Source organism: Acipenser ruthenus, chromosome 16 (genome assembly GCF_902713425.1).
Source record: "Acipenser ruthenus chromosome 16, fAciRut3.2 maternal haplotype, whole genome shotgun sequence".
In the NCBI taxonomy this organism is placed as follows: Eukaryota; Metazoa; Chordata; class Actinopteri; order Acipenseriformes; family Acipenseridae; genus Acipenser; species Acipenser ruthenus.
The window spans coordinates 26,526,191-26,544,917 of record NC_081204.1 but is presented as its reverse complement, the minus strand read 5'-3'; the positions used below and the strand labels follow the sequence as shown (position 1 = coordinate 26,544,917).

At 36.6% G+C, this 18,727-nt stretch overlaps 1 protein-coding gene across 1 annotated transcript; it reads left to right on the top strand.

Annotated features, from left to right (window-relative positions):
- Window positions 1-1,784: 1,784 nt before the first annotated feature.
- LOC117412645 (regulator of cell cycle RGCC-like) lies at window positions 1,785-5,129 on the top strand. The gene is made up of 5 exons (XM_034021173.3): window positions 1,785-1,895; window positions 2,198-2,353; window positions 3,315-3,395; window positions 3,702-3,764; window positions 4,504-5,129. The coding sequence occupies exons 1-5, from the start codon at window positions 1,874-1,876 to the stop codon at window positions 4,518-4,520; spliced, it is 339 nt and encodes a 112-aa protein (XP_033877064.2). The 5' UTR covers window positions 1,785-1,873; the 3' UTR covers window positions 4,521-5,129.
- The last annotated feature ends 13,598 nt before the right edge of the window (window positions 5,130-18,727 follow it).

Genomic DNA, 18,727 nt, shown 5'->3' with positions numbered 1-18,727 from the left:
TGGTAATTACCCTACATGTGAAGTAGACCATTGTATCTGTTTAAAATGTGTTCAGCGTCATACACCAAATATTTCACCTAAAATAGCTTTGAGTTCATTTAATTTCCAAACAATTATTTTTTATGATACCTTTTAAGAAAATGAACAGGAAATGTAAAAAAATAAATGTTGTATGGACCTGCAGTGCACATTAATTTGCAGTTTATTTCATGAATCTATTTTTGTGATTTAGAATAACATTATAAAATACAGAAAATGATTTTCAATACGAATTTGTTTGCCACCTATATCTTTTTGATTTTACTGAATATAGCTTTTCTTGGGGTGTTTTTACTTTTTATCATCTGAATTGAACAGCCTAAACTGCCAGAACTGCCACACTTTCTATGTACTTTACCTGCCTGTGCGTTATCATGCCTTGAAACCTAAGACAATATACCACTGAAAACCTTATATTAAATATTGTTTTCATCTGTAAATAGTGTGGTTTTTCAGTGTAATATAATGTGGCTTTGGCATTGGGTTTGTTTATGTATTTTTGTATAGCTCTGCCCTTCATTTCTATTTTTATTTTTATTTACTCTCTTCCTGTAAAAAAAGTCAATGATCTTCTACTGTAACTCTAACAAATGATCCATCTACAATAACTAATTTGAGTGCAGCAAAAAACTATCAAGTAATACCAGTAATGTGATTATTAATTGTTGTTTTGAGTAGTCTCCAGATGGCTGAACTATTGCAGGCTGCCAAGAACCCCTCACCAAAGTGTTAATGACTGGTATGGACCTGCATTGTTTCTTACTGGTTTTGTATTAACAGAGATGTTAGATGCCAAATTCAACGCGTCCGTTTCATTTTAAGTGTTGCCAAAAGAATACTACAGCGTGAACGTGCCGCATTCATTTGGGGCTTCCCGTTTACTTGGAATGCCCCCTAGGCTCAATGCCAGATTCACACTTACTCAATAGTTAACCCATTAAGAGTAACTGCTCCACCATCACCCACACAAGTACAGTATGCTCCGCGTGAGGGTTACGTGAACACCACCCACTGTAACACAAATATTTTAAAAATATATAAATTCTAGTTTTATTCTAAGGAAGATGTACCTCCGTTTAATCATTGTGCTTTGACTCGTTAATTATTCATTCCAGTTCAGTATCTTATCAAACTGAAATACATTGTCCAATATTACTTGCGAGGGCTCGCAGGGACCACTTAATTGCTTCCTTAAATAAATTCTGCCCTCTGTCCACAACCTTGCCTCCTTTCATACATCTGAAATGTTTGGTCTTTTTAGAATACTGTCATAGCACAGGTACAGTATATTTGTCAGTCCTACAGATGTCAGGACTGCCCAGTCTCTGACCACCTTCCGGCGCCTCCTCAAGACTCACCTCTTCAGACAGCACCTGTAGAACTCCTCTTTTTTTACCCTATGGACACTCTTCCTTAAATGCGCTTTACTTGCTCTTATCTGCCGCCTATTTTGCTACATTTTATAGCACAGGTACAGTATATTTGTGGTACTGATATGTAGGTCAGTAGTGTATATCCTATTTACTTTATTGTGGGGTCAAAATCACTTTCCATGTTACATTTAAGTCATAACGTATTTTAAAATCTGGAAAAAAAAAACTTCAACATTTAAGTGTACTATTTCCACGCATCAAATTCCATTTCATTCATAATGTTCCAGCCCGCCCACAGATAACGCCCACTCTGTGTTATTTTCTATCATTGGCTGCACAGAGTGCCAGTCAACATCCCATGTCAAGGTTGCTTACTTAAGACAAGCTGTCTATTTCTGGGCAGAACTATAGAATAGTTGAAACGCATTGTGTTGGAATAGTATCTCGAGCTGATATTAAGGATGGCGTCAGAAAAATATTCAAGTAAGTCTAACTACTTTTTTTACGGTACTATACTCGTCTTAAAACAGTTGGTCTTATTTGTTTAAATATGTTTGTAATCATATTTTCACCAATAAGCAGTAAAAATTGAAAATAATGATCAGATAAGACACATTTTGAATGTATGTTTCAATTAAATACATATATTAGTTGTAGCTTCTTAAAATATAACCACACTACACATTTAACGTTTAAACATGTATTAAATTAAGCTCTTGTAAGTAGTTCAATTACATTGCAACTGCCACATAACCGATTCTAACAATTCAGTTTGTTATTTTCAGAGGCAGAAAACGAATTTGAAGACCTACTGAAGGAATTTGATGATGTGATGGAGGACTTCGAAACGCACACTCCAAAGAGAAATTACGATCAGCATTTGAAACAAGCGAAAAAAGCCACCAGCATGGGCGACAGCGCATATAACGAGTCAGTCGACAGTAAGTTAACGGTTTTAATGTTCTGTACATGAGTCCATTTCATATACATGTAAAATGTGATACGATTACTTTGTGTAAATGTATTAGGAAACGTCTGTTATGTTTAATTGTAACGAGTTATTGGGGCATATTTTCATAACGTTTTCTCCAATCTTTAATAACTCCTGCTTTTTGAAAGGAGAACAACACATTATGTTAATGTACAACATGAAAAACAAAAACACACTATAGTAGGCTACTTAAAAGGACTCGAATTATGTAACAGTTGTTTGGTTCCAGTTTTGCAAAATTAACAGGTGTTTTAGGGTTTTTTTTTTTTGTTTTTTTTTTTTTAAATCGGAGTTAATTAAAGACGAGTTAACGGTTTGAAATTATGACGTATGTATTGTTATGAAGAAGCCTAACAGTATTGAAAACATGCTGGGCGTTTGGGGATTACCCCCGTACCCAGGTTTGGAATTTTTGTTATTAGTATAATTAATATAAGTATGAACATTATTATTATTATTATTATTATTATTATTATTATTATTATTATTATTATTATTATTATTATTATGTTTTATTCACAACCGATGTTATGTTCTTGTTATCAGTGTTTCATATGCTTGCAATGTGTGGCTAGCTATTTCTTCTGCTCACTGAGGCAATAATACCGCAACTGTAGTGTTATAAAACTGTACTTCTGTTTAATAAATAGCAAACTGTTTATTCATAAAAACTGTTCATGAATGTAGAGTTATTTCTAGAATAAAGCGTTTTGGATAGGGCCGTATGCAGTATGTCATGGTTAAACTTGTAGTCACATATTTTCACTATTTGAGTCATAAAGAAAAATAGTGAAAGCCTTAACAGCATAGCTTCTTTCTAAATAGAAACTTGAGTTAAATAATAATAAAAAAAACCCCTGTGTATAGAAAACTAAAATGATGTTAAATGTAGGGTTGTCTTTTTTTATCAGGTGGCAATTCCTCCCCTGGTAGCAGTCTAAACAACAGTGAAGAAAATCTAACTATAGCCGAAGTGATGACACCTTCAAAAGGTAGGAAGAGAAATTAAGACAATTGCATGTCTGTGAGTGAGGGCATGTAGGAAAGATCAGCTTTGTGTAATTGGCTGATTCAATCTCTGGAACTCCATTTTCTTTCATGTTTTGTGCATGTTTTTCAGTGCATAATCCTGTTTTAAATCATTAGACATTTTATTAGTTTTATATTTTCACTTGAGTGGTTTATGTTTTGTGCAGTACCCTTTACAGTTACAGCAACAGGACAAACAAACTCTTTTGCCATTTATATGTTGTTTAAGATAATCATTTTTCATTTCTCTTACTTTTTTTTTTCTTTAGCAAAACTTGGAGACACAAGTGACCTGGAAAGCTACATTGAAAACCTAGACAGAGTATTAGCTGGTATGTAATCTTGTCTAATACTGTGAGGAAATAAACACTTTCTTTTAAAAAGTGTTAACATTGCATTTCAAAATGCCATGCAGTTCACTTTATTTATTAATATGGTAAAAAAAAACTTGCATATATTTCCCATTAATCCCCTCTATGATAATGTATTTTGTACTGTGTATTACCATTTATTTTAAAAGATGTATATCATATACAACTCATTTTAAAAATCATAATGAAAGAAATGACTGTATTTGCTAGTTATAGCTGCTTTTTTAACATCATGAACCACAACTTTCTGCAGAATGCACATGACCACAGAGTAGTATAAGTTCAAAACATAAACGTGCATAAATATTGAAAAAGATATACATTATGAATTAAAAATATATATGGTATTTAGTAAATATATCGGCCTTACATTAAATGTGAAGGGAGCTTTACAAATTATGAAATATATAAATAGAGGTGTATGCATTACATATATTAATATACACAGTTGATCCTATTGGCACATATTTTAATGTTATTCATTCAATAAAAAGGAAGATGCACAATATTTAGTAATACTTTTATTTACAATGCCTTAATTTATTCAGTCAATATTGCCCCATATACAATGCATTTATTATACAGATTCTAATTAATATTTTACCAAAATGTGGTTTCCTCTGCTTAGAAGCTGATTGGTTTGTCTCCAACTTGCTGTCTGAGCTGAACACTAATCTCAGTGTTTTGTTTCTTTCTCCAGAGATGTGGAATGACTAAACAGACACAAATAGAGGAAGGACTCTTGCTGCCTGTATTCAGAAATGATCCAAAACTGACTAAGTAATATGCATTATAGAGAACTAGATTTCTGTTCGAAAGATACCAAATCCTTTTTCAAACTGAGCTGTTTATAAAGTCAATTTGACAATTTGCACTATTGAAGGTGGTGGGGAGGGGGTTGATGAGAGGGCTATAGCTTGAGCGACCAAGAACTCTCAAAGGAACCATAACTACATTACTCCTTATGTGTATGACAAACAACAATTATCATAATGAATACTGATAATCACTTCAGTACATTTTTTTAAAATAATGGCATTTGTAAATAGTCCTTGAATTGAAAATGCAGTGAAACCTGAATTAACCAGTCAACAGTAGGGCCAAACAGCTAGTGTTTGGAACTTAAGACAAGTGGCTGCTTATTCAAGGTTCTTCAGCTATTCACTTGTACTGGGTTACTGGGAGGTCAGAGTTCAGTGATTGAGTCGTTGTTTCTGCTGGAAAAATGTCCCGCATTTCTGAGTTAAAAGTGTTGTACTTGTATATAAACATTGTACATTTGACTGTGAATATTACAAAAATAAACTATTATGGATTTTTATTGTATCCGTGCTTTTGTTATATGTTTATTTCAATTTCAAAAACACTCTTAAAAACTAGGTACAACTTGCAAGCCTGTTGTACATATTTGTAATCCTGTTTAGTGAGCCTGTTATTGTAAAGCTAGTAAATGATCTGCAAATAATGCCTTTGAAGCACTGGATTCTGTCAACAGTTCTAATTAGAAGATTGCAAGCAGTGCAATGCAACTGTGGTAGCTGGCCGTTTAACTTAGAAAATGCAGATTTCCTGTCAGCCAGAAAGTGTCAGTTAGCATGTGTGTGCTTTTAGCCTTTCAACAGTTACAGTGCTTCAGTCAGTTGGTTTTCACTTCCTGACAGAAAGTTAAAACGTGCAGTTGTGTATGTTAAACCACAGCTAAGGTTTCAACACAAGGAAATTCACGTGCCTTCACATTTTCCACTATCAAAAATATTCCAGAGCTATTCTCTGCTGTAAACACAAAAGTGACAAGTTACGAAGATCACGTTTGTTGCAAGGCTTTAATATACATCATTATTTTTGTGGTGCAGCATGAACATCAGGCTTGCTAATACCGCTTTAAAGTCATAGTCAGTTAATACTACAACGTTTTCAATTATATCACAAAAATCACTTATTGAACCTATCTTTCATCATTTAGGATTTTGAGATGTAATGATTTTAAGCAATGTTTTATGAAAGACTATTTTAAATTAAACCAAGCTTGCAGTACATACAACCTTTTATTGAACTGTTTGAGGTAACCAGGTTTATTCAATATTCGCTCATCCAGATTATCAATGAAAACTGCAAAGTAGAGCAGTAGTCCAGGGGCTGGATTGTAATTATTGGACTGGGAAGGTCACATTAACCATGGTACATAACAGTAATAGCTTGATTTTCTGAATGAATCAATTTTACAACACCCCCAGGTCTCAATTAGCATTGGTAATGGAGGCTCCATTGAAATGCTGTTCTGTGCATCCATTGACAAGCAGTATTTTGGGACGAAACCCTTATGAAAGTTTCCTGTGGTATATTTGCAAAGTGTAAAAAGATGCATTAAAAGCATGGCCAATGGGGTCCCCAAGTGGCTCACCTGGTAAAAGAGCAGCTGTGTGGTGTGCATGGTGAGTCCTGGCCGGTCTTCACTGGGGATTTCCAAGGCGTCTCATTGGCTCTGACGCTCCCGGTTAGGGAGGAAAGACTGTCGGACTGTTTCTCCTCATGGTGCCAGTTAACTCAGAGTGGACACCTGCAGGGCTGGCCTTTGTCCTCCAGAGGCCGGCAGCTCGCTGAAATCTGCTCTCGACTTCCTGGGTGTAAAAGAGGACGCTGGCTCAGTCGTGGGATCGGAGGACACCCACTGAACCTTCAGGTCTCCTGAGCTGTGTGTGGAATTGCTGCAGTGAGTAGAAAAAATTATTGGACATTCCAAATTGAGGAGAAAATCGGGGACAAAATAAGTGGGCATACTAAATATATATATATATATATATATATATATATATATATATATATATATATACTAAATATATATATATATATATATATATATATATATATATATATATATATATATATATATACAGTATATATAAATACAAAAACATACACAAACCTTGAAACTTTGTAGCATGGTTTTTAAGTATGAACAGAGTGTTTTGATAATGCCTGGTGCAGGATCTCACCTTCAAGACCGTCAGGCCCCTAGTATTACAGCAAGACTCCAAGCGCAGTATGAACAGTACACCAATGCCTGCAGTATCACATTTAAATAGTTAAAACAAGCAAAAAAAAAACTCAGTTTGAATACTAGGCCCCTAACTGCCCCTATTAGCATGTAAGCCCTTGTACGAGACGAGAGGATTACACCTTTGTTAAAAAAAAAAAAAAAAACTTTTATTGACACTATTTACACCTGAAGATTACTTGATTAGTAAACTGTTGGAAGCTATTGTAAGGATCCAACCAATTTACACCTAGGAATACTGTAGTGGGCAACTCATTAACATACAGCACCTCGGCGTCATTTATCAAACCAGGGGTCCCTGTATATTTATGACAATGCAATGTGAGGTAAAAGCATGTGTAAGTGTTAGAGATAACGAAGAGATACAATGCCGATAGAAGTTTATCTTAATTGCTGTCGACTAGCTTTTAAATATTAGATTGCATTTTGTGTTCTGTTACAGGATAGTTTCTAAAATACCAGTGTACTATCCTGAGGTAACCAAGTAAAACGGTTCGCATTAGCAGGGATGGTAACACAATGGATTTGACACACGTTTCTCAGTGTTTCTAATATAGTAACACACTGGCATTGATATGGCACCATGAGGCTGTGTGGTCCAGCGGTTAAAGAAAAGGGCTTGTAACCAGGAGGTCCCTGGTTCAAATTCTAGCTCGCTCACTGACTCACTGTGTGACCCAGAGCAAGTCACTTAACCTCCTTGTGCTCCATCTTTCGGGTGCGACGCTGTTGTAAGTGACTCTGCAGCTGATGCATAGTTCACACACCCTAGTCTCTGTAAGTCACCTTGGATAAAAGGCGTCTGCTAAATAAACAAATAATGATTGATCACTAAATGTGTATTTGGTATGTCAAATATGAAAAACGTTACCATTCTACCCTACCTACCTATACTACTGTAGCGTTTTAATTGATGTAAATGGTGGACACTGGTGAGGGTCCAACATTGATGCTGGTTGTCATATTTTCATTATCAGCAGAAAATAAATTCTCCAAAAACTGACCAGATTCTGGGAAGGGTTTTACTGTTGTTATACAGATATTTCCATACAGCAGTTGGATAGTTGTAAGTCCAGCTTATTCCAGGAAACCATCCTAGTTAAAAAGCCCCTATTAGGGAAAGTACACTATGCAGCTTCCTATCGTGAAACTTGTGACAGAAATGGTGTTAAAAACAGCAGCACAGTATATAGGGAAGTGCAACTCACCCAATGTCATTTCTCTGGAGGGAAATGACTTTGATAATATTATTTCATATCATGTTAGTGAATCATGTCTGTTTGACAGCTCAAACAATATACTCACTACACAGTATAAAGCGGTGACCATCAGTATTGACACACTCAATTAACAGGATTGTCCTGAGTAGCCTGCAATGCGAGATGGAAACATCAGCGGTTTTGATTCCCTGGTCCAGTCAGTATGCAGTTCTAAGTTGAAAATGCTCGCCATGAGCTTTTGCTGAGGAGATTCTGTAACACTGAAAGTATGAAGCCAGCATCTCAAGTGGTTTGTGTGGTATTAGTTATGGAGCTGACTTAGCAGCAGTGGATTTTCAAATGAGAATGTTAATAAAGAGACACTTAATGGGATTCAGTACTTATGATAAGACTTTTTCACTAAACATGTTATTGTTAAGTGTTATATGTAATAATCCCTAGCTTAACTTGGTTACTGTACCTTTAAGAACCGTTTGTATGTTATAGAATAGAACTGTGGACCTAGGCTATGTATGGTGTGAAGCATTTGACAAGTGAAATAAATGTGCTCTGTACTTTTAACCTTCATCGGTGTCTGAATTCTCTATTCTGCCTTCTGGCCTGGGTTAACATCACATCAGCCTGCCTCTGCTCTCAGACATTTCATTGATTGATTATCTGAAACCACTGTAACACATGTGATCGATGCATGCTACTGCTCTACTCAGCTATGCACTAGTGCCCTACATTTTATGACAATGAGAAAAAATGACTGACAAATCTAAGACAGACAAATACAGAAATGAAAATGTTTATTAATAATAATAATTTATTTCTTAGCAGATGCCCTTATCCAGGGCGACTTACAAGATATCACATTATTTTTACATACAATTACCCATTTATACAGTTGGGTTTTTACTGGAGCAATTTAGGTAAAGTACCTTGCTCAAGGGTACAGCAGCAGTGTCCCCACCGGGAATTGAACCCATGACCCTCCGGTCAAGAGTCCAGAGCCCTAACCACTACTCCACACTGCTTATTGATGGATTAATTGATTTAATTCAGGCTGTTGTACTTTGGAGCTCTTTTTAGCGCTTATCCCAACATAACTAATAACTCATTTCAAAGTTTAATGCTTTGGCCTTCACTTGTCAAAAGCAACGCATCCAATCATTTTGGGTTCATTTTCCTGTTATGTTGGATACAGGTCTGCAATTGTTGCTATGGAGACTCATTCTATCTATAACTTTATTGAAAAAGACAATTATGGCTGCATAAGAATCTGCCCCCATTGACTATAATAATATAATATGTATGCTTCTGCTGGTTTCCAGTTTTACTCTCAGGAAAGCTCAAGCAGAGAAGCGGTTTACTCTCTATTGATCAGACACATTCAAATTGCGATAGGTGTTAAATATCTGCACTGTATTGGGGAATACTAAAAGACAGCAATATTTATGTTATAGAGGTGTAACTATTTAGCGTGAACAGGATTATTTGTATCATGATGGTGTTGAATGTGAGTGTTGCTTGTCTGAAATTGTTGGCATTTTTGGCATGTTATATTTATTATATCACACCCCCAGAAGCACACTGCTAAGTCATTATCACACCTCCAGACCCAGATGCCCTCTTCGGGTGCATTATTAGGAACTAAGCTAATAGCCCTTCATAAGAACTTTTTAACTGCCATTCTCCACATTCCTTGCCTCTCACATGTTTTCTGAAGACGTAGTTCTGAGAAAAAAGGGTCCTCCTGACTGCTAGACAGGAAACCGGAAATTAAACCCGCTATTGTCTAGAAGATGAAATCTCGCTGGTACAAATGTGTGTTTGTATAGACTTGGCCTTTTCAGGAGAGACCCTTAATATTTCCTGATGCCATTACCAGAGGGGCTTAGTTAGAAAGGCTGCCTTTTTAATGAGGCTAAGCCCAGAAGACAGGAAGGCACAGCAATACACTACGTGCCTGTAAACATGAACGGTAGCTTTCTGTCTGAACATTGAGATCTGTGGAGAGGCACACTGTCTCACACAAAGACTCTGAATATTACATTTAGATAGACCAGCGGCATCACTTGAGAATAATGTTACTTCAAATCGCAGGGCTCAGGCAGTTTTAGTGCATTTTTAAAGTTATAATAATAATAGCCATAGATTTAAACAATATTGTTGTTGAAGCTGACACCCTGGGATCCTTCAAGAAGCTGCTTGATGAGATTCTGGGATCAATAAGCTACTAACAACCAAATGAGCAAGATGGGCTGAATGGCCTCCTCTCGTTTGTAAACTTTCTTATGTTCTTACATATTACAAGTAATTTACAGTATATGATATCTTTCTCAGTCGTTACTTATACTGCATACACCACTGATAAATAGGACAAACGTCCTATGACACTAATTAGTTTAATTAGCGCAGTGTCTATTTACACTGGTTTATGTATCTCAACTGTCAGAATAAACATTAGTTTGGGTTTTTCTTTTGTGTAAATTAAATAATGTATTTTATTGATCATCATTTGCCAAATGTGTGTGTGTGTGTGTGTGCGTGTGTGTGTATTTTGGTAGGAAATACATTTTCGATAGTTAGCGTTACTTTCCCTGGAAATAACATAAAGAGACACTGTATTTTGATTGCACCTACCCTTAATAACTCGGCATCCGTGATAAATGGAAGCATGGCACAGCACTCCAGTTTGACAGACAGGCAGACAGACCACACCCGCCCCCAGATTAGGATAGGTTCAACAATAGAATGTTCCTCGCACGTTTCATCCTAAAAATGCCAGATCCCCCCTCCCCCCCACCGTTTCTGCCCTAGCTGGTTCTCAAAAAAATCTTCAACACACCCTATAAACTGAAGACAAGGAGATGTTGAATTTCAGTTTAAATATCGTCTGTGCTGCCACCCTGTGGTAATAATTCAGTACTGCAATATTGTCCATAACTGTTCAATAGTCAACAGTGATAATTTAGAAATACTAAAAGAAACGTAATAAATTAAACGACCAATTTAACAACTAATCAGGCAGAAAGGTCCAGAGATCCTTTAAATATACCACGTTTAAAAGAGGAATCGTTTACAATTTAACAATCTTAGGGGCTTAAAACACACAGTGTATCGTGGGATCAATTCAATTGTTCTAAATGGTGGTGAATCGCCACTGTTTAAATATAAAAACTAGGACCAAAGCTGGCATTTTAACTTTAAGGACAAAATACACCACAGAGACTCACACACTACAGTGTTTGTGGTTTTCCACAACATTGATAATGACTGCCGTATGTACATGTGCCACTGTTTTAATACACAGGGAATAGAAATGACCTCCTTATATGATTCCTAGGACTTTTCTAAGTTCTTGATGAAATGTGTGTGTCTCTTTCAATAGTAGCAGCTGTGCACCCACACATATTTGAAAAAAAAAAGAATACAATAAAAAATCAACATCTGTACTGTCTCCCATCTTAAAATAATAAATAGTTACGAAAATGAAAATACTCATAATGAGCGATTCAGTATAACCAAGGTGCTCTATGAGGTTCTAGGCTTGAAACCGATTGGAATCATGTGCTGTTAAACATATGCTGCCCTCCAGTGGTCAAAATCCATAATGCAACACATCATAACAAGCATGTCAGTGCTTGTAGATCACCTTGATCCACACCCATTGCATGTACACATACGGGCAAAGGGACAGACTCCCTATATACACAAATCCTGATACTCTCAATGTACTAAAGATTTCTCACAACTGGATAAGAAAATCTCTAGATATACAGTATGTAAGCTCTAAAGTGTGACAAATGTACAGGATTATTATAACCATGTATCTCTGTCACTGGTAAAAGTAGGTACACATTTCACCTCTGCTTATTATTATTATTATTATTATTATTATTATTATTATTATTATTATTATTATTATTATTGCGCTAAGCAGCCACTAGCTTTAGCAGACAGAAAAGTTCAGTCCATTTGGTGACTTGCTAAATCAAATTCCACTTTACTTTTTTTCATATTATCAATATTTAACCAGGAAAAGTCAAGACATGGCAAAAAATCCATCCAAACCACACCATTACAGCGGTAAATGTAGACTGCTTTTCAGTAATCCGATTATTCATCTCCTTCTATCTTCTCAGTGTAAATAGCTAATACTGCAATATTAAAACTATTAAGAGGTACTTCAACGGCCTTTCTTGCAAAGGCACCCTTGATACTGAAATGGGTTTTGTCTGTTTAAATCAATAGACTGAAATCTGATGCCTGTTTCAAGGACATAAACAACAGCCAGACTCAATTGCTTCAGGCAGAGAAAAACTCAGAGCCAAATCTTACTGACCTCACTCAGGGGTTTCCATCCTCAGCCACTCCATGTAATGAGTTCAGGACTTTTTTTTTCACCAAACTCTGGCTTTTGGTCAATTGCTTTTGGCTCCCATGCCCCTAGACGATGGAGTCTGATTGCCAGGGATACACATGACATGGTCCAACAAGTTCAGGTCTCATTTCAGAACTTGTCACTTCAGATGTTGTGCTGTGCCTTGAGATTGCACTATAGAAATGTACAGGGCGTTGGACAAAACATTAGAACCACCTGCCATACCACTGTCAATAGGGGCACCTACAGACAGACAGACGGCACTGATTTTAATCGTTCTGGAGGGAGAGACATAGTTATCTTTCTACCGTCACTGTAGTATGCCTGTTGTCTAACCCATTGTGACTGCAGCAGACAACAGGAGCAGCTGTTTTGCACCAAGGTTAGTGCTACTGTAGTAGGGGTTTCAATCTGTCCAACACCTGTACATTGTACATTGAATTATGATACTGTCTCCTGCCAATTTACTCTTTTTATACAGAACAACATTTTATGTCAAATCTGTGGGTCTCCACAGCTATTCCACATTCCTTATACTGTATTGTGGTCAGATCTGAAAAAAAAAACAAAACATTGGGAAACCATCAAGGCGCCAGTTCAAGAGCAGATGTGAAGAATCTTCAGCAAAACCAATAGCAGGCCATAGCATTATCAGCAACCCCACACAAAGGGTTTGTGACAAATATTTCACTGCAGAGACGGGCACTTGAACAGAATTAAATGGTGGTTTGGTTTCAACTGACCTGTCCAACAGAGGTGAATAGATTTAGTTCTGAATTACAAGTAGTCAGCTGTGTCAATCAGTCTAATATGGGAGCAGTTCATCCAGGAAGCTAGCTGCCACACCTCCCATAGACAGCTTGAATAACACCTAGTGAGAGTTTTCTCCAGATTGTTCCAGTATTTCATACAGTTCGGGAGCTCATGTATGTTTTTCAGATTGCTGATTCTCATTTCCGGAGCTCTGAGGGAATAAATTATTGTCCCAAATATCTATCCTTCAAAGTCCAGGTTATATATGAGCCTTCTTCACAGCTACAGGGAATTCTGTTGTTTTTCCTCCTTAGTGAGGGGCAAGATTAAAAGCAGGGCAAATGATTTCATGTCATGGACGAACACCCCACCCCCTTCCCCCGAGACGACCTTGGGTAAGAAATTGGGATAATGCCTACGAAGCCTATGGGTATTGTAGATGGATGACTGTATTTTTTTCTAATTTTAAAAGCTGATAAAACTGCTGAACAAAAAAAAAAAATCAATGAATTTCTTACCTTTGTGATCTTCATGGAGTAAGTGGCTATGGAAGAAGTCTTCTGAAGCTGAGATATATATATTTTTCAAATCTCTTGTAACTGGAAGTTAACTGCACCTCCGCTCTCAAACTAGAATGAACACCTGTTTCAACCACATCATTCAATAGGAAGTATATAACATTATTGTTGATATAAATTGACTACACTAATCTATACATTGACTATTCTGTTCAGGGCGTGCAGCAAAGCATTGAACCGTGTATATCTTTCCTCTACCCAGAAATTAAAATGAATGTGGAAACAAATTTCCATTGATTTGTAGTTATTTGATAAAAAAGCCAATCAATAAATGGATAAAATATCCATTTCTGAAGGACCAGTTTGCAGCTGTCATGTCAAACTGCGCCATTTCCTGTAGCTTGAATCCATTTTTTTTTCAAAACAAAACCCAAGTGCTTGACAAAAGGCACAAATAATATCACAAAGCACAAATAATATCTAAAGGAGCAATACCATATTGTGTAATGCATCACAGGCTACCAGTGTATTCACCTTCTTAACCTACAACCATCTGTGACATGGCTGTCCAGGAGCAATTAACAATGGCACAATCCTATCAATCAGAAAAGCCATCTACTGTACCACACCAGGATTTACACAGAGCTTGCTCAACCAAATTGCATTCATTAGTTAGTGGTGTGCAATATGGAATACAGGTGATACCTGATACAGGGGAAACAAAGAAAAAATGATTATTACAGGGGGAAAATACTGCACCTCACTCCAAAATGGAAATATACTGTACATTTAAATGATGCTTTACACTTTTACATTATTCCTGCTTTATATGTATACTTATACATATACATGCATTTTATTTAAATTCCAGTTATACTTGTTTTTCGAGTAAAACGTAGGAGATAAAAAATACTTCCCGTGCTGTAGGTCACTTGGTTTGGCTCCTGATAGACCACTGACATAAACTGCAAAAAATGCGATTAGGACCTAGGTACCAGGGATTTGCAACAGTTTTGAAATCTATAATGTTGTTTTCGAATTATCTGCTCGGTTTGACAAGGAAATGGATTGTAAAGCCTTGGTTAGCATGCCTTTGGATATCCATGTCAGATCTGTTTTCCTCAGTCACTGTTGTGTGAAGTTTTATATGAAGCTAAACACATTTTATGATGTGTTTTGCATTTATTTTTTTAACTGTACTTTGGTTATTAATAAATATGCATGGAGTTTACTGTAGTCATTGGTAATAGAATGGCAGTGAGCTGCGAAATCATTTCTCACCTTCTGATAGGTGGTGTTAAATTTAATCAATTCTTGAATTTGAACAGCATGTGTGAAGATCTTTCAAATGAAAAATGGCTCACGATTTAATTTGGAATGAAATGCCTGAAGTACCGGCAATGCCTTTTTTATTTTCATTTTCTTGTATTTTTTTTACTGAGGAAACACTGAAATTGAACAAATGTAGAGCACACTAATCTTTTTTTATTATGTTACAGTTTCAATATTATTATGTCTAAACGACCTTCAAATATGCCACTGTGATTGCCAAGTTATAAATCCCATTATGAGCTGAAACTGAGGGGTTGTTTGTAAGCAACAAGTTTAAAAAAAAAAAGGAAAGACTTTCAATAATAACAGAATTGCACTTGGGATTCCTCACATCGATCCACCAATTTCATTTCCAATTTAGAGACCTTTCAAAACATCTGGTGCACATCGATAGCCATGGATTTTACATTACCATCGCCCATTCTTACCCATTTTTATCATCAATGCAAGGTTGAAAAGTTAAAATGGCTTTTTAATAGGTGTCGAACAGTGATAAGTAATTGTTTATTTCAATAAACATGAGTACAAAGACTTTCCCTGGCAAAGGGTTTTATTTAAAAAACATTTTAACACTGTTCGAAAGTGTTCCGGATGTATTTGTCAATGAATGACATAATTGTTTTAAATACTGCTAGCTTAGGAAAGTCTTGGTTAATCCTCCCTTAAGGCTCTGACCATACCCAGGAAACTGGTTTCTCGAATCTTACTGCAGACCCAAACCCAAAGCTCTGTGGTCTCCCCCTTCTTCTAAGAGTTTAAACATATCTGATGAAAAATAAATGTAGGTAATTTAGTAGTCATGAAAGCTGAGAGGCAGTAGCACTGGTGACTGTCAGGCACAGCCAGCAGGCAACACCAGAACTTCCCCTGACAGATCTGCAAGCGCACCTCAAACCTAACCTGAACCCCATTATCATTCAGTCCTGGGTCTCTCTGAAGCACAGACTGTCTCATTGCGCACTGAGATGACCAATCTCATTTCACTCAGTCGCACTGCAGAGGACCTGCCAAAGCTGTTCTGCATTCTGCTTCCCAATGCAACTTGCTTTTTTTTGTTGTCCTAATCTAAAGAGGCAATGCAGAGTCTTTTGGCAGGTGGCTTTGTGTACTGCAAACTACCTGTAAAACAGCAGTCAATTAGCATGGAAATATTTTGCTGAAATGCAACTATGTTTTGCATTACTGTAACACATGTCTTGAAATATTATATTCAGGACTAGGCTTGCATGGTCCTGCCCTTGCATGGTGCTTTTGCTGAATGATCCTATTATTCGACCCCCATTGTTCTCCCTAATTTACAATGTCCAATTGGGTTCTCTTCTGCGACAGTTCCCCACAACAGCTCAGCAGAACTGAAGACGATCGCATTTTTACACCCAGGAGCTCGAGAGCGGATGTCGAAGAGCTACCGGCTCCTGGAGGACAAATCCAAGCCCTGCAGGTGAGCGCTTGAGCTCAGCATGTGCCAGGCCAGCAGATGCCACTATACAGTGCAGAGGTGACTCAGTCCCTGCTGACTGTGACTCCCTTACCTATAGGAGCACCAGAGCCAATGCAAAGCTCCATGTGGAATGTGGAATCACCAGCCAAGACCGGCAACTTCACACAGCTGGGATGCAAACCTGCGCTCCCCTGAGCGTAATACTCATCCTGTTCACCCCGCGGTCATGCCTTTACCAGGGAGACCCTCGGGCTGTATTTTACAAACTGTGTTCATTAAAAAACAAATTTACGATGACAGAAAGTGACACAAACAAAAGACTGAATCCTCTTTGTTTCTTCATTTTTGTAAACATGAGATTATTCACAAATAAAGATATATTTTATTTAGGATATGTTACTCTGATGTGATCTGGTATAAATACATTTTATAAATATTTAATACTGGTAGATGATGCTTTCTGGTTTTTGTGACCCTTTCTCTGGTGACGCTCTAGGCAGTCTATCTGGAGAAAAGAACACACCCCTTTTTATTGTTTTTTATTTTTAATTACAAATGTTTCAAAATATTTAAGGTAGGTGATTTGCACAGCTCCAGTACCATTGCTTGTTTCAATTAAAAACCTGTAAAATATACCAGACGTCTGTTCTAGTGAAAATGTGATTGTGGGGTGTTACTGTATTTTAGCATCAAAAACGTGTTATTTTCATTGCAGTCACATTCACAAGCAAGCTATAACTTCTGAGGTGATCTGACAGTTTATATGCAGTACTGTACTACACGATTTTCCAAAACAGCCATAGCCCATTAAGAATTAGGAATACAAGGAATACATGATTATAGGCATTTACTAAAAAAAAAAATTAAAAAAAAATTGCATATTAATGTCTTGGAAAAAAAGCAGTATTATCCATTTATTTTTTCTGGCTTTACGTTACAAATCCAACTTCAACAGAAATAAGAAAATTCTTAAGACAAAAAAAACTTTTTAAAGACAAGTGTTTCTAAATGTTCTCTAATGTTAAAGAGTGGTTTGAAATCTGATATAACACCAAACACCCTTTAAACAGAACAGTTCAGAAGGGTTTCATGAATATCCAAGCATTTTTTTTTTCTTTTTTCAATAAAGTGTGGTTTTGTTAACACGTCCACACTAAAATGGGAGAATGTATATCTGGTTTGCAATAAAATACTCCATTGGATGCACACACTTAAATTTGAGCCATTCTCATTATGGCACATTATTATCGTAGATCAAGAACATACTGCATTTCCAGTAAATATATATATATATATATATATTTCCAGTCTGACATTATTTCACTGAAGAGCTTTGGATGGCTTTAACTTAAAAATGTAATCGAATTCCTGTGCGGTATAAAAAATGTACCAGTTTTTTTTTTTTCTGCAAGTCCTTGTCTTGGCAATTGGCCTACTCTCTGTACACGTACCTTAGAGATTAGCTTCTAAGCAGGCCAAAGAAGCACCTGCTATTATTTTCATGCTGGAAGGATGTTTTTGGCACATTCCCATCTTTTTTTCCCTCCTCTTTTGCAATGCCAAGTAGTGGAATCCACAGAGGGTTTTATGACCTAGTACCAAGTGAATTATTGAAAATCATTTTCATGCTCTTTAATATAGCTTGTACTCTATACATCCCATATGAAAATGGATTCAGTGGGTTTTGGAAAACCTTGTCCTTATCTCTCCCTAATGTTTATCTCTAATATGGAAATCTATTATCTCTTACTGCCCTGTCAATGCATCAACACTGTCTTCGGTCTGTATTTGCATTACAGTTTTGGGTATTGTTCAGGTAAAATGACCAGATTAGTTAAAATCCTATCCTATAATATACCTTTAGTTGGACTGTAAATATCTACAAAAAACAAAACAAACAAACAAACAAAAAAAAAAAAACATGCCATTTTTTTTTTTTTTTTAAACTTTCAGGACAGCATCATCTAAGGAGATTCACAATTCAATTCTAGTCAGACAATCATAAGCAGGGGCCTGCTTAGCTCAGATCTACAAGAGCCACAAGACCACCTGGTGCTCGCTCTCCCAGACGGCTACTGGCAAAAGAAAGAAAATCACACCCTCTCCCTCAAAAGCTTCATGCCGAGTCATTTTTGTCCGACGGCTCTTTTAAGGCTCGCATGATATGAATTCTACAGAACTGAAGGTTCTCGTAAACCTATGAAAAAAACAAAACAAAACAAAAAAACAACAACTA

Bases quoted from the DNA above. Each gene is read 5' to 3' on its own strand.
- LOC117412645 (XM_034021173.3), top strand. From the start codon at position 1,874: ATGGCGTCAGAAAAATATTCAA. The intron at 2,354-3,314 runs GTAAGTTAACGG...TTTTTTTATCAG, and splicing joins ATATAACGAGTCAGTCGACA to GTGGCAATTCCTCCCCTGGT. The intron at 3,396-3,701 runs GTAGGAAGAGAA...TTTTTTCTTTAG, and splicing joins AGTGATGACACCTTCAAAAG to CAAAACTTGGAGACACAAGT.